The 24,816-nt window shown below is 36.3% G+C and overlaps 4 protein-coding genes across 5 annotated transcripts; 2 read left to right on the top strand and 2 right to left on the bottom strand.

Annotated features, from left to right (window-relative positions):
* Positions 1–605: 605 nt before the first annotated feature.
* On the top strand, positions 606–1,841 carry LOC147294392 (GATA transcription factor 15-like). The gene is made up of 3 exons (XM_086233261.1): positions 606–1,095; positions 1,194–1,328; positions 1,424–1,841. The coding sequence occupies exons 1-3, from the start codon at positions 1,075–1,077 to the stop codon at positions 1,679–1,681; spliced, it is 414 nt and encodes a 137-aa protein (XP_086089387.1). The 5' UTR covers positions 606–1,074; the 3' UTR covers positions 1,682–1,841.
* Positions 1,842–6,958: 5,117 nt separating this feature from the next.
* On the bottom strand, positions 6,959–8,195 carry LOC147294391 (uncharacterized). The gene has a single exon (XM_086233385.1). The coding sequence runs from the start codon at positions 7,934–7,936 to the stop codon at positions 7,388–7,390; it is 549 nt and encodes a 182-aa protein (XP_086089511.1). The 5' UTR covers positions 7,937–8,195; the 3' UTR covers positions 6,959–7,387.
* Positions 8,196–13,343: 5,148 nt separating this feature from the next.
* LOC147294390 (COBRA-like protein 7) lies at positions 13,344–16,348 on the top strand. Its single transcript, XM_086233383.1, has 2 exons — positions 13,344–13,969; positions 14,734–16,348. The coding sequence occupies exons 1-2, from the start codon at positions 13,417–13,419 to the stop codon at positions 16,155–16,157; spliced, it is 1,977 nt and encodes a 658-aa protein (XP_086089509.1). The 5' UTR covers positions 13,344–13,416; the 3' UTR covers positions 16,158–16,348.
* A 2,339-nt stretch (positions 16,349–18,687) lies between these two features.
* LOC147294389 (two-component response regulator ARR1-like) lies at positions 18,688–22,716 on the bottom strand. Of its 2 annotated transcripts, none has more exons than XM_086232963.1 (6): positions 22,286–22,716; positions 21,605–21,757; positions 21,123–21,503; positions 20,848–20,924; positions 19,499–20,671; positions 18,688–19,388 (listed from the first exon to the last, which is right to left on the bottom strand). In XM_086232963.1, exons 1-6 carry the CDS (start codon positions 22,458–22,460, stop codon positions 19,317–19,319), a joined length of 2,031 nt encoding a protein of 676 aa, XP_086089089.1. In that variant the 5' UTR covers positions 22,461–22,716; the 3' UTR covers positions 18,688–19,316. The 2 variants fall into 2 exon arrangements, with proteins under 2 accessions (XP_086089089.1, XP_086089087.1); XM_086232961.1 differs by having other exon boundaries at positions 18,688–19,391; positions 22,286–22,714.
* Positions 22,717–24,816: the final 2,100 nt, after the last annotated feature.

The following is a 24,816-nucleotide window of genomic DNA, read 5'->3' as shown; positions in this document are numbered from 1 at the left end:
CCTCATTTGCCTATCCTTAAACTGGCTCCACTAGGTAGGTTACTTATTTGTGCAATGAGAATGATTAACCTTAACCAAAAAAAAAAAAAAAGAATGATTAACCTTATCTTCTATTTTTCTTTTTTAATAAAGGGCATGAATAGCCCATTAAAAAGACCTAAATATTGGATAATAGACAAATAGAAGTTGATTTTGGTTTTGGTTTTGCCGCCAATGCAAAACATGTTGAGCCCCAAAAGCCCAAAAGTGGTGCCAAGGGGTTTGACCTATCAAACGGTGCACAAGTGACAATCTCTGACCAAAACCACCACCTCATCCATTCCTGTCTTTCCTTTTTAGCTTTTTCTCGTTCATTACCAATAACCAATTACCCATCAATAATTAAAAATATTACTAAAATCCGAATCAAATTGAATTTGTAAAGAAAACAAAGCCCCACCCACCTATTCAGATACATGGCGCCCTTTTTGTTCATTTCACCAACCTTTTGGCGGGGTTGGCTCTGTTGGATCAAAATGTATGTATTGGGAATGGAGGGTACTTTCGACATTTCACTAGAACCAGGGCTAGGGTTTCGCGTCCCATTTATATAAGGAGGCAAATTTTTAGATCTGCTGCGGCTGGTGCGTGTGTGTCGGTTTGATTCCTCATTTTGCTTCTTTTTCTCTTCGCAGCCACAGTACTGTGCTGCTCACACACATTCACAGTTACAGACACTCTCTCTTCCCTCTCTCACCGCTTGTCGGTTTATTTTCATATTTAGGCTCATCATCTCAATCGACACAAGCTCCATTGCTTCATTCTCTCACAAAATCTTTCTTTTCAGGAGAGATATCTGTTACTCTCTTTGTTATCTCACTCTGATTTGTGTCTAATCGCTTCCTTAAATCTTTCCCACAAACCCAACCGATCTATTTCTCTCTGATTGCTCTGTTTTTATAGCTAGGGTTTTCTGAGTTACGCAGCCACCCCTAGTTCAGCTCGAGCTAATTGGTCAAATAAGTGTATACCCAGTTTTATTTTCGGTGTTTTCTCTTCTGGGTTTGTCTCAGATCTTCCAAATATCTGATAGTAATGATGGATCCGAGCGATAAAGTGAGTGATCAGATTCAGACCTTTGCTTCCTTGATCTCTGTTTTTTATTTTGATCCAACTAGTTGCTGATCGGATCGTTTTTTTGTGATGTGGTGCAGGGATCAGAGTCCGAAGACATGAATATCAAAAACCCAAATGGGGCTTCATCATCCGAAGAAGGCCACAAGAAGACCTGTGCTGACTGTGGAACCTCCAAGACCCCTCTATGGCGTGGAGGTCCAGCAGGGCCTAAGGTAATTTTTCAGCTCCCCAAAGCCCTTATCTTTTTTTCAAAAATGTCTAAGTGGGTTTTGATCTGATTTTGAATTTTTGTTATTGTGTTTTGCAGTCTCTATGCAATGCGTGCGGGATCAGAAGCAGGAAGAAAAGGAGGGCTATTTTGGGGTTGAACAAAGGAGGCTCAGAGGATAGGAAGGGCAAGAAAAGCAAGCAGCTGGGTGATGGGTTGAAGCAGAGGCTATTGGCTTTGGGAAGAGAGGTTTTGATGCAGAGATCGACGGTGGAGAGGCAGCGGAGGAAGTTGGGCGAAGAAGAACAAGCGGCTGTGCTACTCATGGCTCTTTCATATGGCTCTGTCTATGCTTAGTCTCTATTGGATTAATAATAATTACTTATTATAAATAATAAGATATAGTTTTTAGGAGAATCGCAATTCTAACCTCTATTTTTAAGAAGTGTAAACTTCCCTTCATCCCCCTCTATTATCTGTCTCTTTCATTAGTGAAATTTACTTTGTTCTTTATTTTTGGTAGCTGTCCCTTTTAAGCCTCCTGTTTAGTACTAATCTTGGGCTTTGGAGAGTAATTTGAGCAAGTGTAAGAGATCTTGTTCTATTTTTGCTGACATAATATTCTACTAGTAATTGGATGTTGTTTCTCTCTTCTATGTGCATTGTGGCCTCTCTCTCTCTCTCTCTCTCTCTCTCTCTCTCTCTCTCTCTCTCTCTCTCTCTCTCTCTCAATGTGCGTGTGTGGTGTGTGAAAGAATTTTTGGTCACGATCAATGAATTAGGCAGCCTTGCTGAAATTTCCTTTTATGGCCCATTACCATATACCAACCCCTCCACGCAAAAAAGGAGGAAAAAAAATCTAGTATCTGGCTCTTGTACTAGCTTATAATTGGTTACGGTTTTTTCGTTTTTGTTTTGTTTGGCAACTGAGAAAATGGAAGAAGACTATAGTGTTAGAAGGTTAATTGCAGAAATCATTAGCAAATAAACCATCGCTTTGTTATGTTTTGTAGTATTAGTTTTTCTATGTTGGGTTTTTAAGAGTGAAAATGGGATAAGCAAAAGGTGAGAGAATGTTCAAGTGAATTTGGCCTTGCCAGTTTTCAACATTTAAATGATGTCCATAGAGGGAAATTCAAAAGAGCGAGTATTTTAGCCGGTGTTGACTGTTGAGGAAATTCTATTTGACTTTGAGAAATATTGAGCTCATGATTTTAGCATGAAGTATAAACATGACTTGAACAAAGAATTCAGTGTCCCGGCATATTAATCATCTCAAACTAGTCTTGAATCCAATCATTAAAATCTAATTACAAAATTAATTAGGGAAAAGTGAAAAACAAAAGCAACAAGTCTGATTGGATTTAATAATTAAACACTTGGCATGCATCCATTTTCAGAATTGATGATGATTACTGTATCATGAACAACCCTAGGACTTAATCAAAGTCTATCATTTTTCTTCCGAAAAGGTAATGCCAATCATAACTTCTAATATTTGTTCCAAGAACATTTATGGTGTAGTCATTTTGTTAATTTAAAGATAAAATTATAGTAAGAAATATATAAAGTTGTGAATATTTAAAATTAAAAGTATGACCGCATGATATGAAATACTATATTATAAATATTTTTTTATGTGTTACTTAACTTACTTGTTAGCTCAAGTAATGAGATTGAATTTGGTAATAAATTAGGATTAAAATATACGTAAGGTTTGATTTCCTCCCACATGATCTATAAGCAATATTTGCGTACTGGGTACACCGTGAGCGAGAGCCACCCTATGTTCACCCTAGAAACTAGGTAGCTAGCTCTAAGCTCTAGCAGTGGCGCCGTCACTACCAGGCAGAAGCTACTGGCATGTACTACGCACGTGTGTGTGCAATTCACTGTGGGATACGAGCATGACAAGTGTTTAATTATGGCCCCTCCTCGGTGATATCAACTTTACCCATATTAACTCATTGTACGATTTGAAGAGAAAACCATGAATATATACGTAGAATGCATAAAAATTCATAATGAATAGCCTTATTTGTATGATCGTATTAATGCCCCTTATAAGATATGATTTTTCTCAATTTGTCATTTGAAACTTGAATTTTCTTACTCTGTCATTCGAACTTCACAACATTATTGCAAAAATTCATATTTCATTAACATTCTAATATTTGTTAAAAGAACTGACGTTGCTCCTACGTGGAATGATATTTTAGTCTTTGGGCATGATTTGGACTAACACTCGTCCAACTGGTTTCCACTTGTCTTTCGGCGAGAAATGTTGACATGAAAGCCAGTTGGAAAAGTGTCAGTTTGAGTCATGCCCAAAGACAAGGAAACACTAAAATACCCTTCTACGTAGGCGCTACGTAAGCTTTTTTAATGGATTATTGGATGAGTTGACGAAATAAGAGTTTTTGCAATAATGTTGTGAAGTTTGGGTCACAAAATAAAAGATTTAAATTTTAAGTGAAAAAGTAAGAAAAAATTTATTTTATAAAAGGTATCGGTGCGAATAAGACTAATTTATAAATTAGTTTTACTTTAGAATATATGCACGGTAATGGATAAAACTTTTGGTCTTGGACTCTTGGTACGGTTTGTTTTGTTTTGTTTTGTTGAGTTTGTCATAAAATTTCTCAACGTTTACCAACTATATTATTTCCTTGTTTTGTGACTCATGTCCTGTCTTGGATGCCCAAGACTAAACCCATCAAACATTACTAATAATATATTGAAAAGTTAGAACCCATTTGTCACCTTAAAGCTAAGCGCAATACACAATATTGCTCTTTTCTAATCTGCTTGGTTTTTCCTCTTTTATATGAAAAGTATTATTTTATACTACATTTGTAGATGGTGCATGGTCGTTGAATGCCCAAACTTATATTCTTTTGGTAGGTTATTGTGTGTGCTACATATATTGGACACATTCAGGTTAAATGATTTGAATAGTAAACTCACATATCTCCCGATTCAAAAAGTCCCTCATACTAATACCCTTGTAACTTTTAGATATAACAAAAAAGGAGTTGGATTCTCAACTTTCCTTTAAACCTTCCCTAAAACTAAAAGGGCGGTAGATCCATTCCATAAATATTCATACAGTACCAAAAAGAAAGAAACCATACTTTTTTTCTTTTTTTTTTTTTCATTCAAACCATTTCAACATGTATTTCGTGTCAAAATCATGTTATTATGCTTTACAGTAACTCGACCTATTTTTGATCGTGTTAACATATATAGTTTTGTCAAGTAATGATAATTAACTGTCACTTGCTGACTTATTTTGTTTTGGGTATTATCATACATACATACCCGCTGGTAACTATCACCCTATCTTTTGTATCAAGTCATGAAACAACCCAAACCACACATGTTAGTGCTGTGTGATACTCATCTAAGCTACACGATGGTATGAATTTACTGAGGTATTGATTTCTTATAATTGAATTTACTGAACACTTAAGCAGAAGGACCAGAAGCACCAGACCAAAGAATTTCCTCTTCTTGGTTTGTGTTTGTTTTTCCAGGAATGGTGTTCCTAAATAAACCATTCAGGTCCAAACCATGATATGTAAGTCTTTCTTTTTTTGGGTCGAAATCCATGATATATAAGTCAAAAGCTTTACAAATCCCCAACTGTTGAGCCCAACTAAACAAGACTGCAACATTGAAAGTAGACACAGCCCAGAAACCGTAATATCTTGGACTTGACTAATAAGTTGAATACCTCCATGATGGGCCTGTGGGATATAACTTGGGGCCCCCGCCTCTGATCGAAATAAGATGGGGTCCACAAAATTTTCTCTGTCCCGTCCCCAAATTGTGAGGGTGGGAATACAAGCGGCAATTTTTGACATAACATGAATTAGAAACAAACACGAATACGACACGACACCCTAAATAAGAAAATAAATAAGTTAAGCTAATATTAAATATGTGTAACATGGTAAACATGTTTAACTAGTAATGAGTAACTTTTCTCATTTTTAATATGAATTGTATGAGTCATATATAATTATAAAGCTAATTTTTTATGGTTTTGTTAGTATCATGATTGAATAGAGTTTTGTTTTATAAGTGATGCGTAAATGATAGTTTTAGTTTAAAAATAAAAGAAATTATGTTTGAATTTTTTTTATCACAAAATATGTGTCAACTCGAATACAATACGATTATAAACGATTTGGATTAGAGTTGAGCTATTCAACACAAGTAACTAACATGTCGAATTTGAATTGATTAATATTTAACATAAACACAAAATGATACGACACAAACACAATCTACTAACATGAAGAAATGGGCCCTTGGTGATTAAGAGGCCCAAAACTAACTTATATTAGAAATTTTTATTTTATTTTAATGAACTTGTGTTAGATTTGGTCATATAAATAAATCCTCAATTGAATGAAGTCTCTAGTCTCTGTCTTGTGACTTGTGAGTGCATGTACCTAGGATGCCATGCCAACTTGAATGGACCCCCAACCCATTAGAATACGTGCCATCCAGCTAATTATCTTTAGCCACGAAATCAGCCACATTTGTTTGCAGACTCGCTTTAAAATTCAGCCGTTTGTTTCTGGATTATCAATTTCATTCACTCTAAAAATAAAAAAATAAAAAAAGGAAGAAATTCAGCCAACATGGTCGGTGGATCTAAAAGAGTTCGCCATAGAATTAATGTCTAAAATGGGTTGATTTTTTGCTAGAAAAGAAGAATGCATGCACTTTCCTCTTGTTGTTTTTGTTATAAAGAGGGCTTGGCAAGGCAAGCATGATGCAACTTTTGGCACATGGAACTGAATTATGAGAAAGGACGATTATGAATAATGAATATTGGTACGTAGTCCACCATAATATATATCCATTCATCAAAGCACACACAATGAAAAGAGATGTATACAATCCAGCCCAAAGTTTCTGTCAAACTCTATTCTATTCCTGTGTGTACTAGAGAAAATGGGTGCCTCATATTTTGGTTGAGATGAGAAATTATTTAGGCCACGTTGGTGTGAGTCATGAATGACTCGAAAGTTATTAGCTAGCTACTTTTACTGAATTGAGGATCTTGTACGTGTCAGAACAACATAGCATCTTCCAGATCTTTCGCATACCATTTAAGGGACCTAAATGGTCTGTAACACTTTTGGAGGTCCTAAGTATTAGTTTTTAATGACATGAAAATGAAGCAAGCATCAGTTTTGAGCTCTCTGCGATTGACTACTCTTTAAAGGCACAACTTTACTAATGAATTCTATTCTCTGTGGAAATGGGAAGTTTTTGCAGTGAAACTAGTCTGTAGTTTTTAGTCTTTACCCAGCAAACAGAGAATCATATCATCATCGCCAAATTTACCCAGATTTCATGCAAAAGCTGAAGGGCTACAGCAAAGCATGGCATCTTTATCATATATACAAGGATATATAGCCCCAAACGTGCATAGGGAAGGAAGCTGGCTTTAGACACTTGGGAAGGTGCCCATCAATTATGGCATTATGGGGTCCCCCAAAGAGCCTATGTTTTGTGCCCCAATAACTATATTCTATATAAAAATTGTTATGTCAATTCGTTTGACATGATCAGGAACTCTTCTGGGACCCAAACCCAATTAATAATTAACAAAAATGCAGTAAATTTTTCACTTTATTTTCATGATCATATTATAAACCAAATAACAATACGTACGAATTGTCAGAAAAATTACAGATTCAACAACCTACAGGTTACAACATGATGCAGATCACAGAGAATAAGAAAAAAGAGAGAGATAGAGATAGAGGGATTACTTCACATCTGTAATCATTCCTTCCAGCTTAATTGTCAGGCAAAGCTCTGTTCCACAAGGGCATTTTCATAACTTTCAAACAGAACTGAAGAAGCCAGCCAGCTCCCAAGTCCCCAACTCTCTCTGTTTTTTCATTTTCCTCTTCTTTAATTCACTTGTTTGCAAGATGAGGAATTGAAGAGCTTCCTCTCTTTCTCTGATCACTCTGCTCATTCGGTAGATCTATGAGTCTGCCTCATTATTGATTCCACCGGTTCTTTTCTTTCCCATCAAAACAAACAACGCAAAAGAGAAAACACAGAAACACTAACAACACTGTAAACAAATGGGTAACTACTCAGCTGGACTGAGCTGGAGGACACAGACCCAGGTGGAGGGTTATAATAGTAAAATGGGAAGTAGGGCACAATAGGGTTCGGTGGCGGCGGCACAGGGTAGTTCTTGCCCGTCGGAGGCGCATAATATACTCCACCGCCGCCGCCGCCTTGCGGTGGTGGGTAGTAACTGTATGCGGGCTGGGCGGGCGGCGGCGGAGAGTAGTAGGACCCGCCTCCGCCGGAGCTGGGCGGTGATGGTGGTGGTGGACAGTTTGGGGTTGAAGATGGCGTACGGGGTGATGGTGGCGGCGGTGAAGGTGAAGGTGGCGGCGGCGATGGGACTTGGTAACATGGGTTTTCGCAGGCTGAGCACATTGTGCATTCGATCTGGTACTTTGAGGTGGCCTCTACCGGCTTTGATGCCGGAAACGACACCGTTTTGGTTAAGATCATGAGTAGAGCTGCCATGAGAAAGAGTGGGAGATTCGTTGGTATTTTCATTGCTAAGAATGAAACTAGTGAATGGATGAGAGATCTTGGAAAGTTGTAGTCAGAAAAATCAACAAGAAGAAGAAAAGGAAGAAACTTTTTTTTTTGTGGGTATTAAAAGTTTTGGGTTTTGGGGTGGTGAATTACTGAATTTGAAGGCTGACAAGTGGGTATGGAGTGGAGTGGACTAGTGGAGTGGACTGAGGAGGGTATCTAGGGAAGGTAGTGAGAGTTTAAGAAGGTGGTGTGGCAATGTGTCTTGTCAATGAAGCTATACACACCACATGTTTTGAATTTGGAATTTGGAATTTGGAGAATAGTGAGTTAAATAAGGGTGAAGTGAGTGTGTGTAAAGTGTGTTGAGGGGAGGCTTAAAGTTGTGAAAAAAGAGGGCACCGACGGTACGCGTTTTACTTTCACAGAAAGTGCTCATATTACTTGAGAGTTGGAGATGGAACACATTAGGCCAGGAATTAGAGGTTAAGCTATAGCTGGCTAGCTAGATTTGTGCATCATAGGGGAAATTAGCTTTTTTGGGTATGCTATGGAACTCCCGCAATTTCAGCTTAAGCTTAGGAAAAGTGACGTATAACATTACTTCCAAGTCTTCAATTGCATATGGCATGTTGAATTGTTGATCCATATGTATGCTTATGTCAGGAAAAGCTCACATTGCCCAATGTACTATATATGCAATGTTGAGTTAGATAAACTAGTGGTTATGTGTAACTTTAATCTTAACGTAAATGTACTTCATAATATGAAGTATATGATTTATATCTCAGCATGGGTGTAATTACACTCTAATGTAATCAACCAAGGAAATAGCCAAATAGGATACCAAATCTCAATTTTAGCAAATATATATTTTCAAAATTTAACCCTCGATCATAATCTATACAGACTATACATGGGGTTAAAAAGTTGAAAGAAAAGGGTGAAAGTTTGAGGATGATGTGCACAGTCATGGTTGTTGGGCTTGACTAATGTACAGAGGTGTTCATACGTGGAAGGATAAAATTTGCTTGTAATTATGGGGATGTAGACGTTAAGAAGACGCAACCTCCACGTGGTCATTGTTGGTGACTCCGGTTGTACTCTTGTGGTTAATTTACTCCAATACTGAACTGGATGAATCGATCAACTTGGCCTCTTGGTTTACCAACAGCAAAGCCTGCATAATTTATATGCCAAAAATATTATACATTAAATATAAAATAAATACAGATTAGTTTTCTTAAAGGTGTTCATAAAAATTCGTCAAAAAAGTGAGGGAGAAATGAGTTGTTAAAGAAGCCATGGATATGTGCCCAGCTGGCTTGCCATCAAATAAAAGATCCGCTGGTCCTGGTTACAAAATTAATAAAACTCGTGGTTTTTATTTGTTAATTGTTTCTTTATTAACGGCTCAAATGTTTGTATGTTTGAATAGACAAAATACGTACGCAGATTTAATTATTGTCTTTAATCTACTTAATCACTTACTTACAAGCTTAGATTTTTGTCGTAATTAAACTCATTAGTAATTAATTGGTATGTCAAAATGACACTGATCGATGTGGTCGGTGGTGTGTTGTTTGCGAAACTAAGACTCTTTATGTTTATAAAGAGTGATTGAAGAGGCTTAACTAAAGTGGCACACACGTACATAAATTATGTATGCAGAACATGGGCCACATGGCACACATGCATAAGCAAGGCATTTAAGAGCCCATATATATTATTGCATAGTGTCACATGGCTATGAGGAATGATGCATTTTTCACCCATGCATGTATATATGGCACAGAAAAAAAAGAAACAGAGGGGAACCGGATTCAAGAGTTTTAACTTGTTTCGAAACAAGAGTTAGTACTTTCAAACTTAAAATCTCAAATAAATAACTTTTTTGTTGGTTTAAAGAGTACGTAAATCGCCAAAAAAAAAAAAAAAAAAGTCTACGTAAGATGGAGTTGAAAACTATATGCTTGTCTCTCTTCCTTCACCTATATGCTTGTCTCTTTTTCTTCACTTGTTGACCAATTTGTGTATAAAACGAGGCTGCGCACACATGAGAGATGATGTAATTTTGATATGTACATAATTGGTCAATTTTTTAATAATTTAAGATTTTGATATTTAGTAGTTCAGATAATATTATTAGTTGACTACATGATGTGATAATTAATATGTACTTATTATCTCAATTAATAATCAATTGTAATATTACTTGGTATGACTCACATAATCCAGCTAGTAGAAATTTGTTCCCCACTTCAAATTCTGCAAAATTGGGGTTAATTGATGATTTTCAATGGTCTATCATAATTAATGAAGCTCATAGAATATTTTGTACCATGTAATCTGTGTTGGATATATGATGAGACGAGCACATCACCTTCCACATTCCACAGGAGCCTTTCCAGGCTGTTTCGGTGGCCACATTTGGATACTACGATCTGCTGAGTGCTGACCAATCAACTAATAATGCACTCTCCTTTACCAAATCATTCTTTTTAGGCCAAGGACTATTCAAAAAGAGCTTTGAAAGGTGTCCCTCCTTTTTCCCGTTTCATTTCTCTCCCAACATATTAAACTAAAATAATCAATTAATTATGGTTTTTCGTTTCATTGCTAATTAATGATTTGTAATACTTACAAGTTACAACTATATGGGATCTGAAGTCTTTTTTTTACAATCAACGTTCAAATGAAGAGGAATATATGTTAGTTCATATTTGGTTTTATAGAGGTTTCAAAGTAATTTAGGTATTTATCTCAAAATTAATTAATAATAAGAGGAGTAACTCAAACCCTTATAAGTTATTATGTAAGTCTTTACATTTTTAATGTGAGATCTCTCTCAATATAATTAATTTGAAATTAAAAGTGATACGGTTACCAAAAGCTCCAAATATAAAACCAGAAGAATCTTGAACTTTACTCATCTTTTTGCTTTTTTTTTTTTTTCTTTCTGGGTGTCCAAGGGAGCTTCTACATGCACGGCTCAAAAGTCATGAATCATGATATATGTAACCTAGCTTTTTCTATGTTCTTTGAAGAACCATAGCTAGCTAGCTTAGATGCAAAATCCAAAATCCTTGAACTGGGTTTGTTCATACTTCTCAAAAGCTAATAATATATAATACGTAGACATTATGCCTTATATAATGGTGATTTTCAAATACCCAATATCCAAATCAATTTTGGATATCAAAAAGTGTAAAACTATAGATTTTGGAGATCACCAATACAATAGTGTTGAGGCCCAAATATGAAGATATTAATATTTAACTTATTTATTTATTGGTGGGCCAGCCATTTAATTTGATTTTGGGTATAAACTATACCCAAAACTAGGAATAGCTATTGGATCTCAAAAAATTATGGGGATCGCATTAATTCCGGCCCATTGTAGCTAGACTATACCTATTTTATATCCAAAAAATGAATTTGAGGATCATATTCAAATTGCATTGTGGAAGGCCTTATGTAATTAATTTGAGAGTATGAAAATGAAATTATGATCCTAAAAGAAAGAATGTGATAGATTGGCCGGGACTGGTTTAATTAAGTCCGAATCACCTGCTTTTCCTAAAAAAACGACAGAACGCAAACAGGTGTCTGGTCCCTTTTATTCCATTAGTTGGCCCATCGACCTTGACATTGCTCAAGTAGGATCACATAAGGCATCAATCCCTCCAAACAAAAAATTGTGACCCTGATCTCCAACATACTTGTGTTTAGGGTTTAGGCACTACTGTTCATTTGGATATATAAATTCTCAGCCCCTTATGATTTTTCTGTCGAGAATTTCAATGCGTTTTGTTCGCATGGCATATTGGCATGTATAGCGACCTCAGTTTCCTTTATAATCTATATTATAAAATATAAGGTGAATTTATCTGGATCCAAATGTCTTCGGTATGTCGGCATACTATATATATCCGCACCATAGCACCGGTGTGTTGACTGATTATAATCATTCATTCATGAGTACATGAAGAATTGACAATTGTTGATTGATGTTACTCAATCCTTCATGTCTGTATAAGTGATTGATAGATATTAATTGATGTTAATTAATCCTCCATGCATACATTAATAATTGTCAGCCATTGATAGATAGCAATCACAAGCATACGAGTAATAAATCACAACCATCAATGTATGTAGTAATGTGAAATGTATTGACATAACCTACCGAAAGCAATTAGTGTTTAGGGTCGCTTCTCATTATATCATACTGATCATCATTGTCCTTGTCGAAGCAGAGGTCTATTAATGAAGGTTGATTTGTCCCTAATCATGATCAGTATCATTGTCCTCGTTCAAAGTTGAACAATTGATGTCCATTTTTGTGCTAAAAGTACTTCAAGGTGGATCGTCTCTCATACTATTTGATGTAATGTCTCACTCTCTCTGTGTCTATATCTCTTCACATTTGTAAACGCTATAACATAAGATTTCATATCATATCCTATATACCAATTTGCAATAGATTTAGTATAAACTTCACAGTTTAGTGGATGATCTAAAACTATAAAGAAAGTAACATGACTAATTAACTACACCAACCAACTAATACCTTTTAGATAATTTCAACTAATAAGTTATGATTTTTTTTAGGCAACCAGAAAAACCTTTACACTCATTTTCTGATTGGATAAAAAAATCTTAATCAAGGTAAATTCTCCATTTAAATATATTCACATAAAAAAATGTAAAGAAATTTCATCACATTGAGAAATTTGTATGTCTTCGGTTTGGAGAGATGTTCTCTTATAAGCATACATAAGTATGTAAAGTTTGAGCCATTGATTATCTATCGACTATTTTATTTAATTTAAAATTTTGCAATTCAATAACTCAAAACCCTACATATTTATGTATACTTGCATACTATAGGGTTCCGGTGTAGAGGCCTTTTCAAATTGGGCCCATGTGGATGGCTATCCATGGTCAGACTGTGCAAATTGGGCCAGCTTTTCACTCCGAGCCCATGAACAAAATATTGGGCCCAATGGAAGGAGAGAGAAACGTTTTGGTATCTCCAACCCAATACTCTCATTCCATGCAAAAGACATTATTGCATGATTTGCATCCAATGGATTCAATTCAAATATAGAGAGAGGGGAAGGGTTCCCGTTTCACATTCAAAAACACATAAAACTGTTTTTAAAAAACACTTTCTTCATTTCTTCCTTCTGTTTTCCTGATTACCAAATCAGCGAACCTTCATTGAACCACTCAAAGACGGCAACGCCAATAACAAAAATATTAATAATAAAAAAAACATGTTTTGAAAAATACAGCTCCCACTAAGCTGTTTTTGGCATATCATTTGACATTTGATTTGATAATACAATTACAAACTCTACGCGTTTCTCTCTCTAAAAAACACATATACAGACACAGACAACACACAGAAGCAGTCGCACGTATAAAAACCAAAAGTGAGTTGAAGTTCAAAATCCAAACTTTGAAACCAAAAGTGAGTTCAAGTTCAAGCCATGGCCTTCAACTTGAAGAAGCGGACTTTGATCTTCGCCCTCAATCTTGTCCTTATTTTCGGGGCTGTGCCCCTGTCAGTCTCTCAAACACCGGCAGCTCCAGCACCCGCCTCCGATGCCTGCAACGGCGTGTTCATATCGTACGCCTACACCACCGGAGCGCGGATCGCGCCCATTCTCAAGTCTGACCCGACCCACCAGGCCTACCGGTTCGAGTCCGTGCTCACAGTGCTCAACAACGGCGCCGACGACCTCAAGTCCTGGAGGGTCTTCGTGGGCTTCAAGCACCGCGAGTACTTGGTCTCCGCCTCCAATGCTGTGCTCGCCGACGGGACTAGCTTGCCCGGGGGTGTCGAAAACGGCACCGTTTTTGCTGGTTTTCCGATGACCGATCTGAAAACGGCGATTGAGACCGCGGGGGACTTGACCCAGATGCAGGTTCAGGTCAATTTGGTTGGGACCCAGTTCGGTTTGGCCCCACCTGGGGTGCCTTTGCCGTCGAATATCTCTTTGGCCAATGATGGGTTTGTTTGCCCCACGGCTAAGATTCAAGGTGAGTCGGCTCATCATTTTGGTTGCCTTTGTTTTGGGTACTTAGTGGATTTGTGCTTGCATTTTTGGATGTTTGCTGGTATTTGATCATCTTTGATTTGGAGTTTAGTTCGTTGTGAATTCTTTTCATTGCTCATATGTTTTTGGGTTTCAGTCATTTTGTTTGAATGTTTAGTGTAAATAACTCTATATTTTTTTGGGGTTGAAAATTGAAATGAATGGAAATTACAATTAGGATGTACCCTTTTGAAATAAAGTGACTCCTTGGAGAAAATTCAATTACTAAGGACCAAGTTTGGTTCTCGTTGAGCTGTTCCTTTAGAAAGTCTTCCAGAATATGTCTATACTCTGGTCGTCCAAATAATGAGATATTTGGGAGTGAACGTCACTGAGTTATATCAGTCTTGAAATACTTCCAATATGAGGTTGACCGTATCAGTCTCATTAGTATAGGTATACGTATTATGCAATTTGCCTCAATTTGTTAGTCTTGGAGCCATAGTTACAATAGAGAATTACTTGAAACATATCTGCAAGGGTCAGTTGCTTTTGCTCATAGTCAGAGTCATTGGTTTCCATGTTTTCTCCATATATTGCACAAACCATATTTAGTGCATTCTTTTCTCTGTAGACCAATTTGTTGATAGTAACTTGATGCCATCATAATATTATACATTCTATAGCAAGTTTGGTTTTTGGTTTTGGCTTCTAATTGTCCATGTTAATGAGCATACTCTTACACTGCTCTGATAATGTTTGTTCCAGGGACGAATGAAATGCAAGTCTGTTGCACCGTAGACGAAAAAGTTAAAACGAACATAACTGTAGATGAAGAGTTCCTGCCCCGCCAAAAAGGAGATCTTACAATTATGTATGATGTGACCAGAACATATGAATCAAATTACTGGGCACAAGTTACAATCGCCAACCATAACTCTCTAGGCCGTCTTGATAATTGGAAGTTGAGCTGGCACTGGATGGCAGATGAATTTATCTTTGCAATGAAAGGGGCTTATCCATCTGTTGTCGATTCTTCTGACTGTATATTCGGCAAACAAGGTACATACTACCAGGCTCTAGACTTCTCCACTGTGTTGAATTGTGAAAGAAGGCCAACCATAATTGACCTGCCTCCAACAAAGGCCAATGACACAATCCTTGGTCTGGTCCCTAATTGTTGCCGAAATGGTACTATCTTGCCACCATCAATGGATCCGAGCAAATCAATTTCATCATTCCAGATTCAAGTCTTTAAAATGCCTCCAGATCTGAATCGGTCACAGCTCACACCACCACAAAACTGGGGAATCAATGGCACACTCAACCCTGATTATAAGTGTGGACCTCCTGTGAGGGTGAGTCCTAGTCAATTCCCTGATGCAAGTGGCTTACCATTGAATTCATCTGCAGTAGCCAGCTGGCAGGTTGTGTGTAATATTACACAGCCCAAGGGAGCAAACCCTAAATGTTGTGTTTCATTTTCTGCTTACTACAACGAGTCTGTCATCCCATGCAAAACTTGTGCATGTGGGTGCCCGAGTAATACAGTGCGAACTTGTAGCACAACTGCACCAGCTATGCTTCTTCCGCCGGACTCGCTTCTTGTTCCCTTTGAGAACCGAACTGTCAAGGCAAAAGCTTGGGCTGAACTTTATCATCTTCCAGATCCAAACCCGACGCCTTGTGGTGATAACTGTGGGGTCAGCATTAACTGGCATTTGTATACAGACTACACTCGTGGATGGAGTGCAAGGGTCACACTCTTCAACTGGGATGAAACTTCTTTTGCTGATTGGTTTGCTGCAGTACAACTGGATAAAGCAGCCCCTGGTTTTGAAAAGATGTACTCTTTCAACGGAACTTCCTTGGAATTGAATGGTGTCAACAATACCGTATTCATGCAGGGTCTTGAAGGATTGAACTACCTTGTCGCAGAAACAGATGGAGCCAACCTACAGAAGGATCCTAGGGTGCCTGGGAAACAACAGTCAGTGATATCATTTACAAAGAAGACTACTCCTGGAATCAATGTGGCTGGTGGAGATGGGTTTCCAACAAGAGTATACTTTAATGGGGAGGAGTGCTCACTTCCTTCAATATATCCGAGTAGTGGTTACAGAAAGAGCTCGGCCACAATTTTTTCAGCCCTCCTAATGGTCGTAGTAGTGCTCATGTTGATGCAGCAATAGATGAGGGATGATAAATATTGCAAGTGTGACAGCATTCATATGTAGCTAATATTCTTACATTTTGTATAAACATCATTGAACTAGTTGCTTGGATTTATTCTTTTTTCACTATATGTATACCTTTGTTAGATGTTGGAACGATTCTTAATATCCAATGTGATATCTTTTTGGAGTGACTGAAATTAGGACAACTAGTTTGTGTGCCTGTAGGAATACTGTGCTCTGTGAATTTGTGTGTGTTCTCTTTGCTTGTTTTCATAGGTGGGTAAGCTGCTTGCACTGATACTAAACTCAGTTTTCCATTACTCATTGTCATAATGTCATGAAAACTCTTGCTTTTGGATAAAAGCAGCATAATACTGGAGGAGCAGGAGCTGAGTGTTCAAAAAAAAAAGAAATTTTAAATTCAAAAATTTTTCTTTTAAATTGAACACGAGCAGTGCCTTTATAGATGAAATTCGCAGGTAGAACTGGTCTTTTCTTTCTGGGACTGGTAAATACTAAATTAGAATCCTTCTACTTGTTTATAAATGTATGTGTAAATCAACTTTTATACTTGTTCAACTGAAATGATTCTATTCTGCGGGTTGTTCCTTTTTGCTTTTTACTGTGGTTATTTCAACTAATGTGGACCACGACCAATTGGTGTTGGTTGCATTATTCCCATTTGGCACTATCGCCGAAATCCTTGTAATGCCTCGAAATAGTGGAGATTTACTGATTTGTGCTGCAAAAAAACTCATCCGTTTAGTATCCTAATCAAATTTTTTTCAAAAATTAAGATTTTTTTTTTTTAATATGAATTTTCAAAATCAATTTTTAAAATTTTAAAATTTGAAAACTTATTTAGTATGAAATTTGAAAATAATTTTTAAATTTAAAAAGAGAACAGCTATTTGCACACCATTTTTTTTCTTTTTGCACACTTTTCTCCTACACACTTCCTATTATCTTTTAAAACGTAAAGTTTCTCTTTAACACACCCCTCTCATTACCAAAATACCCTAAATCTCATTAATCTTACCAAATTTCTCTTACACACCCCACTCAATCCATTCAAACAATACACACACACTCAACCTTTTGAGACAATACACACCCCCACCCCTAACCTCACGCCCACCCAATCCTAGCCAAGAACACACCCCTGTATACCAACATCATCATCGGAGCCGTCATTATCGCCGTTAACTCAACCGTCGAAGTCGCTGTCAACTCATTACTGTCAATCCGCCGTTGGTGGTCTCACCACCTTACTACAACATCATAGTCATTTTTTTCAACCCATAGTTATGCCTTAAGCTAAATTATTTTGATTCATATGCAAATCTAGGTTTTTTTATCAAATTTAAATTGGTTAATCCTTCTCCAGACCTTTTTTTTTTTTTTTTTTTTTAGATAATTTGGAGTGTGGATTTTTTGGGTTTCAAGATTGAAATTTCAGGTTTGGGTTGTAGGGTTTCGCAAGTCGTTCGGCACTGGTCTACCGAACATTTCGGTTTCGTTCAGTAGTAAGCTACCGAACATTTCAGTTTCGTTCAGTAGTAAGTTGTCGAACCTTTCAGTTTCGTTTGACAGCTTACTACCGAACGAAATTGAAAGGTTCGACAGCTTACTACCGAACGAAACCGAAATATTCAGCAGACCAGTGTCGAACGACCTGCGAATCCGAAAATGAATAACCAGAAAATTCACTCTTACACTCTAAAAAACCTCACTCCAAATCATCGCAAACAGACGAAAAAGATAATGGAATTGATTAACCAATTAAAATTAGATAAGAAAACATTAGATTTACATTCAAATCCAAAAATTTTAGGTTAGGGCATGCCTCCAACTTCTAATGGCTATGGTGGAGATATGATGCATAGCGGTGATGAAGGCGAGTTGACGGCAGGAGATGAGTGTTGGGAATTTTTGGATAGAGGTGGGGTCACGGGTGGGGTGTGTTTTGGTTGTGGTTGGAGGTGAGGTTGAGGGTGGAGTGTGTAGTTGTGGTTTAGGAGTGTTAAGTTTGGAGTGTGTAAAGAGAGTTTTTTTTTTTTCAAATGATGTGGGTTATCCTTTAAAGTAATTTGCTTTTGTGTCAATTAAGTAATTTTACAAAATAAATTGGTGGGGGTATGCAAAAAAAAAAAAAACAAAAAAGATGTGCAAATAGCAACACTCTTTAAAAAATAATGACATTTAAAAAAGAAAGAAGTGTAAAAAAAATGAAAAAAATGATATTTTATCATTTTTTAAAAAAATACATGTTTTTAAATTTTTTTAAAAAAATTGTTTTTAAAAATAATCTACCAAACACGTTTTATTGACTAAAACATACTTTTTTGTTTTTGAAAAAAACAAATAATTATTTTTTAATAAAATACCATACAGGCCCTAATATTTCCTCCATTTTCAAGGTTGACAAAGTAATTATACAATCATAAGACTACTATTGAATTGCTTGTTCATCAATGGGCCCTCCATGTAATCAATACACATGTACATAATATGGGAGAAACATTGTGAAGAACAAGAGGTCACATAAGAATTGGTTTACACCAAAATTAAAGCATAAATGAGACTGCCTAGAAATTTAAGTACATGAAAACAGCCAGAAAAGAATACCCAGACTTATGTCTTGAGGAATCAAATGAAATTTATGTACATCAAAGTCACTTCCTTTAACAAGAAAGAAAAGTAAGAGGGGAAAAAAATAAGAAAATAAGAAGAAAACAGAAGGCAAACTTAATGTGTTATTAGAGTTAGAAAGGCTCCTACAAAGCCTGCAGACGTATTATCAAAACCTACTCTTGAATACTTAATGTGCGCCCAAACCAAGGACGTGTTCACCAGCACCCCAGAAATAGTAGAGCTTCTTGCTAGCCACTCAAAACTTTGCATGTATGCCTTTGCATGTCATGCATAACAAATATCTTTTGACATATGATTGATCCACCTCGATTGTCCATCAGTCTGGTCGTTAATCTCCTAAAACCAGCAAAGTATGCTGTTCACAAAGAAAGATATGATTTGTGAAATGCCGCACTCTGGCTTCTTGAAGTAGAAATAAACTTGAACATCCACCTTCTGATTGCAGAAGAAACAGACTTCTATTGCAGCAATTATATACACCAGAGCTGCAATCATACTGAATATTGTAGGGAGCACATTCTACACAGGAATATTATCCATGGAATACCCATCAAAGTCAAACTCATTTTCAGTGGGTCCAAGTCCCTCTTGCTGCTGGAAAACAGAAGACATTTGATATGAGTAAATAAAAACCTTGATAAATTGGAACTCTTACAAAACAATCTACAGAAGGTAAAAAGAATAGAGGCAGAAAAGCTGACCTGTTTGAGAAGTGCACTCATTAGATCCTCCTGGCCAAATTGTTCATGAAAGAAGCTAGTTTGAGAAGTTGCATCAGGAATTCTTTCAGCTTTAATCCTAACTGTATTGTCAACCATAAGACTGTTAAGGTGTTGACCTGTATTTTGTGCATTCCCATGATTATTGCCTTCACCTATTGAGAACATAGCTTTTCCAACATTCGATGGATTCCTGCCTTGTGCACTCCTTTGGCTAGAGGGAAACCCTTGATGAACTAAAATTGAGGATTCGAAGCTACCATGTCTGGAGTTTGCATGTTGAGAGGCATCAAAGGTCAAGCCTACATTCTGTAAGTCCCAATCATTGGATTTGTGCTGATGTAACTCGTTAAAAATATCATAACTTGGCACAAATCCACCAGATCTTTTTATTTCAGAGTTAACCTCTTCTGGAAATGCCCCTTTTGATGTGAGGTTGGACAATCCTGGCGTACTTCCAAGAGTAAAATTATTGCCTGGCAGTTCTGCAGTGTTGTTCAGGGGAAAATTCAGCATTGAAGAGTTATGCGGAACTGGATTGTATCCTCCTCCCCTGCCATTATCAGCAATCCCATTTCTTCCTAAAACTCCACTCCCCATCCCATTTGACATGATTGGCTGCCCCATTGATGATGGATGCCTTGGAACATGAGTTGCAGTAGTTTCATTCAGGATCTGCCCTCTTGACTGTGGTTGACCCATCTGCATAAGTAAAGAGTTGTTCTGGACTCCATGGGCATTGACTTGCATATTCACAGACCCAAGAGATTGTGCAGACTGGTGCAAGTTGGCAAGCTGCTTTGCCTCCATAGTTGTTGGAATTCCATGAAGTAAGTTCATTGGTTTGCTACTGCTCATATGCTGTTGCCCCTCTGCAAACCTCAACTTTGGATTTTCAAAGCTGAATAAGTTCCTTTGATCAACAAGGGGCATAGGTATGCCAGATTTTACTGTTGACCTACCAAGTCCGGCTGCTTGGAGTGTGGCAAGGCTTTGAGCAGGGAGTTGGCCTGTGACAGCTAGCGTCTGAAGATCAAGCCCATTGAGTGATGACATTGCTCCAAAAGATGGGTCTTGGGTATTGATGAATGAGTTATTCAAATTACTTTGGTGCTGTGACACCCCACTCAACCTTCTAAGGTACAACCGATATTTCTGTCCCATAAGTTCACATTGTGAGTTTTTTCTCAAATAGGGAATATATTTAGTCACATAAAAACTATATTGCAGAAAAAAAAAATAATAATAAGGGCATGTATGCATTAACTCTTGACTTCAAACCATGCAGACCAACTTCATAATGTTCAATATCAAACACAATTATACCATACCTGAAGATGGCTAGCAACATTTTCTCTGGTGAGCCCAGGAACATTCATCAACTCCAAAATTTTCTTAGGAACAGCCTCTGTATCATTTTATTAAGTTTGAATAACATAAGGGAGATATTTGCAATAGGGAATGAAACAGATACTGTTCACAAATGCGCAACACTCAAAGGATCCTTATTCCCGGTATCCATAAATAAGAGTATTAAAGACCAGTATATATGGCTAGGTTGCAATTAGTAAATATAAAATTGAAATATATGGGGAAGAAAACATACTATCAATGCCTAGTTGATTAACAGCACCCACAAACTGTTGATGGAGCTCAACTGACCAAACCACCCGTGGCTTCTTTAATGTGGATGTATCATCCCTCTCGTCCGTCTCTTCTTCCTCATCCTTCCTCTTTTTTGAGTTCTTCCAAGTCCCTTCATTTGCTGAGGATGAGTAATCTGCATCTTCAGATTGTTTAGGCTGTCGATCTCCTTCTTCCACACTTCCGGATTGCTCTAATTCCTTCCACTCATTCTTTTTCTTCCGAACTACATGCTGCCATATGTTCTTCAGAGCCTCAATGCGAACTGGTTTGATTAGGTAATCACAAGCGCCGTGAGTCACACCCTTCATAACAACACTTTTTCCATCATCAGCAGACATCACTGTGGAATTACATGTATCACATATCAGCTCCAAATTCATATGTACTATATGGGTTAACAGCTGTTAAATCCATATGAAACTATTAAAACAGGGTACTCACTGATAACAGGCAGGTCCATCTCCAGTCCAATGTGCTCCAGGAGTTTGAATCCATCCATGTCCGGCATGTGGACATCACTGATGACAATATCAAATCCGTTTTTGTTCTCTCGAAGCAGGGACAGTGCGATCTCCGCTCGATTGCATTTGGTTACTAAACAATCCCACACAAACTAAATCAATTACTCAACAAATTGAGTACATAAACTATAGAACAAAATACATAAACATGGTTATGGATCTACAAAGGCGCAAATCAAAACTCAAGCTTATCTTTGGAACAATATGATTAACTTTTGAAAAGAAAAAACAAAAATTAATACTGTACAAAGTACTACAAACCATGGAAAACAAGTCATAAACGTTAGCACAACCCATGATTTGAATCTATAGAGAATTATAATTGAAAGTGCAAAACATGTCAAACTATGGCCAAATCTTAAAGGGGTTGGCTTCATTCCCTTTTCTACCACAAGTTCTCAATCCCCAAAGAAGAGCTTGAGAAACACAAGAAAGGATCACCCCAACTGGTAAAAACTTGCATTAAATCAACCATAAAGAAAACAAGTCATATGCTTTGAAACAGAAGCATGAAATCTCTAAAAGGGTATCCAAGAACACTCATGAAGCAAAACCAGAAGAAAGAGAGAATTACAATTGAAGAGACTCAAAAAGAAAGTACCTTCATAGAGACAAGTCCTTAACATCTTCTCCAAGATCATGAGGCAAGTAGGGTCATCATCGACCACCAAGACTCGTAAACCCGCAGGAAACTGGTCAGGAACCACATCCACAGCTTTCCAAGCACCACTTGAACTAGCCGTTGACATCGATCCCTTACCGTTACTCAGATTCATAGCTGAAAAATCCCAAATCCCGGAACGAGAAAAACGGAGAGATGAAGCTAAAAAACACAACCAGATAAACCGAATTACATGCTTAAGCTTCGGTTTTGATCCATACCCACTTCGAAATTCAGAGAACCAGGTTGAGCTAAGTAACAAACTGAAACAGATTTTGATTTTCTGGTGAGGAGAGAGAGAGAGAGAGAGAGAGAGAGAGAGAGAAATTTATGCAAAAATATATATTTATTCTCAGATTGAAGTTGAAAGAGCTGGACTTGTCTCTCTCTCTCTGCTTCAAGCTCAAATTGTCTGTGTTTTGGTTTTATTTTATGAATATTTAGTTGTTAATTATTTGATTAATATTTAATATTTTGAATATTTTATTCAGAGGTGGGTCAGTCTTGGAAGAGTGGATCCAGCTCATATATAAAATTAACTTAATTAACTAACCTCATCCTTCCTATATTTACTGTCCAATATTTGTGGCTTGTTACTCTGCTTTGGTTTTACAGTCTCACTATTTTCACAAAATTTTCTTTTAATTTGACCATTTTTTTTGGTTTTATCTGTTTACCCTCTTACTAGATCAACAGGAAATAAGGAGGTTAAGGTTGACTACTTCAGTAATCAATTCTTAATCAAAGTCAAACCATTTAATCTTAAGTTTCTCAAAATTTTAAATTTGTTGACAGCAAATTCACAAAATTAATTGTCTTACATTTGAGTAAAAATAAATTTTGAAAAGTTGATGAAAAATAATAAAGGCCTCCCATTATTGATATACATTAACGTCCATAACTGTGGCATCTTTCTTTTTTTGTTTATATGTTTTTATTTTGTAAATGCTTCAAATGAAAACAATGCCTTTTGGGGTAACTCATATGCTTGATTGGTTTATGTCATTTATAGTAAATCGCACGGTACCAATACAATGAATTGGGATTTTACTTTTTGGTTTCATTTATTTGATTGAAGGAATGAAGGGGGCTGAATTTTTGTCAACTAGCAGTCCAGCATTAGAAAATTAAGGATACGAAATGAAAAATAGACAACCTTAACATATTTACACATATATAAATATACAAAAAGAGAAGCCCTTTTATGAAAATATATAGTTGAGTTGGAGATAATTTTTGTTTGGTATTCGGATTATTAATGCTATGTTACCAAAAACATAATATTCATTTCTTCAAACTTGAACCATGCTGCTAATGTAACAACCGCTTCCATATATTGTGGGGTAGTCATAACAATTCAGCTACTTGCCATTTTATATTACATTGCCCACAATTCAAAAAGATTAAATAAATTAAACCACAAAATAAATTTGTTTTCAAGAAAAGTAAATAAATAAAAAGGAAAGGAAATTAGGGCCCGAGTCCTTTAGTCCACATACAGCCAGCATGTTTTCAATTTTGTGATGATAAAATTTGATATGTTATGAGAAATTATTGTATGTGATTATAACACAATGTGACGTGTTGATACATAAAAATAATAATTTAAACCCTAAATTCTAACCAATATCCTTTAAAAATTGTTTACGTGTTATAATTTGAGTGTTTTGATAAAATTACGTTAGCATGTCACATAATATTATAATTATACAAAATAATTTTTCACAAAATAGATATAAATAAATGGATTGTAGTTAATTACTTAGGAAATTTTTTTGAATGTAAACGTCATAATGTGATTTAACTTATCCACATATTTTCATATGGATAAATTACAAATTCATATTTTAAATGATAATATTAATAAACATAAACATATTATAACATATATGAAAATAAAAAATTAGGATTCAATATCAAATATCAATAGTTCTTTAGTAAAAGAATAAGTCACTAATTTTGTTTAGTTTAGATACTAAACTAGAGTAAGACATTTTGGATTATATCATAAATCTGTACAAAACGTTAATTTTTTGACACCAAGAGCAGCTAGTGGTTTTTCGTTGTTTTTTTTTTTCAGTTTGCTATACATGTTTGTTTGAAATTCATATAAATTTTAAATTTATAAAAATTTAATGTTTTGATTTAAGCTTGGAAAATGAAGTCTTATAACCTAATAACTAAAGATTAAAGTTTAACCTTGGCAAACACTAAAAAAAGGGTTATAACCTAATAAGCTTGGAAAATGAAGTCTTATAACCTAATAACTAAAGATTAAAGTTTAACCTTGGCAAACACTAAAAAAAGGGTTAATTACATATATATACCTCAACTATACATCACTTATCAGTTGGGTACCTCTGGTTTAAAAACTTTCATTAGGGTACATCAACTTATGTTTTTTGTCAATTGAATACCTCCGTTAGTCTGACCGTTAGGAAGACCGTTAAATGCTTATGTGGCGCTGACGT

Source organism: Dryas octopetala, chromosome 2 (assembly GCF_963921425.1).
Source record: "Dryas octopetala chromosome 2, drDryOcto1.1, whole genome shotgun sequence".
Classification (NCBI taxonomy): Eukaryota; Viridiplantae; Streptophyta; class Magnoliopsida; order Rosales; family Rosaceae; genus Dryas; species Dryas octopetala.
Note: the sequence above shows the minus strand (reverse complement) of the source record. Positions and strands in the feature narration are given on the sequence as shown.

What these genes read in the sequence shown, in the direction of transcription:
- LOC147294389 (XM_086232961.1), bottom strand. Translation starts at nt 22,460, where the DNA reads ATGAATCTGAGTAACGGTAAGGGATCGATGTCAACGGCTAGTTCAAGT. An exon ending in AAGGACTTGTCTCTATGAAG is followed by an intron (nt 21,758 to 22,285) that starts GTACTTTCTTTT and finishes GGGATTGTTTAG; the next exon opens with TAACCAAATGCAATCGAGCG. An exon ending in ATGTTGCTAGCCATCTTCAG is followed by an intron (nt 20,672 to 20,847) that starts GTATGGTATAAT and finishes CTTATGGGACAG; the next exon opens with AAATATCGGTTGTACCTTAG.
- LOC147294391 (XM_086233385.1), bottom strand. Translation starts at nt 7,936, where the DNA reads ATGAAAATACCAACGAATCTCCCACTCTTTCTCATGGCAGCTCTACTC.
- LOC147294392 (XM_086233261.1), top strand. Translation starts at nt 1,075, where the DNA reads ATGATGGATCCGAGCGATAAA. An exon ending in TGATGGATCCGAGCGATAAA is followed by an intron (nt 1,096 to 1,193) that starts GTGAGTGATCAG and finishes GATGTGGTGCAG; the next exon opens with GGATCAGAGTCCGAAGACAT. An exon ending in GAGGTCCAGCAGGGCCTAAG is followed by an intron (nt 1,329 to 1,423) that starts GTAATTTTTCAG and finishes TGTGTTTTGCAG; the next exon opens with TCTCTATGCAATGCGTGCGG.
- LOC147294390 (XM_086233383.1), top strand. Translation starts at nt 13,417, where the DNA reads ATGGCCTTCAACTTGAAGAAGCGGACTTTGATCTTCGCCCTCAATCTT. An exon ending in CCCCACGGCTAAGATTCAAG is followed by an intron (nt 13,970 to 14,733) that starts GTGAGTCGGCTC and finishes TGTTTGTTCCAG; the next exon opens with GGACGAATGAAATGCAAGTC.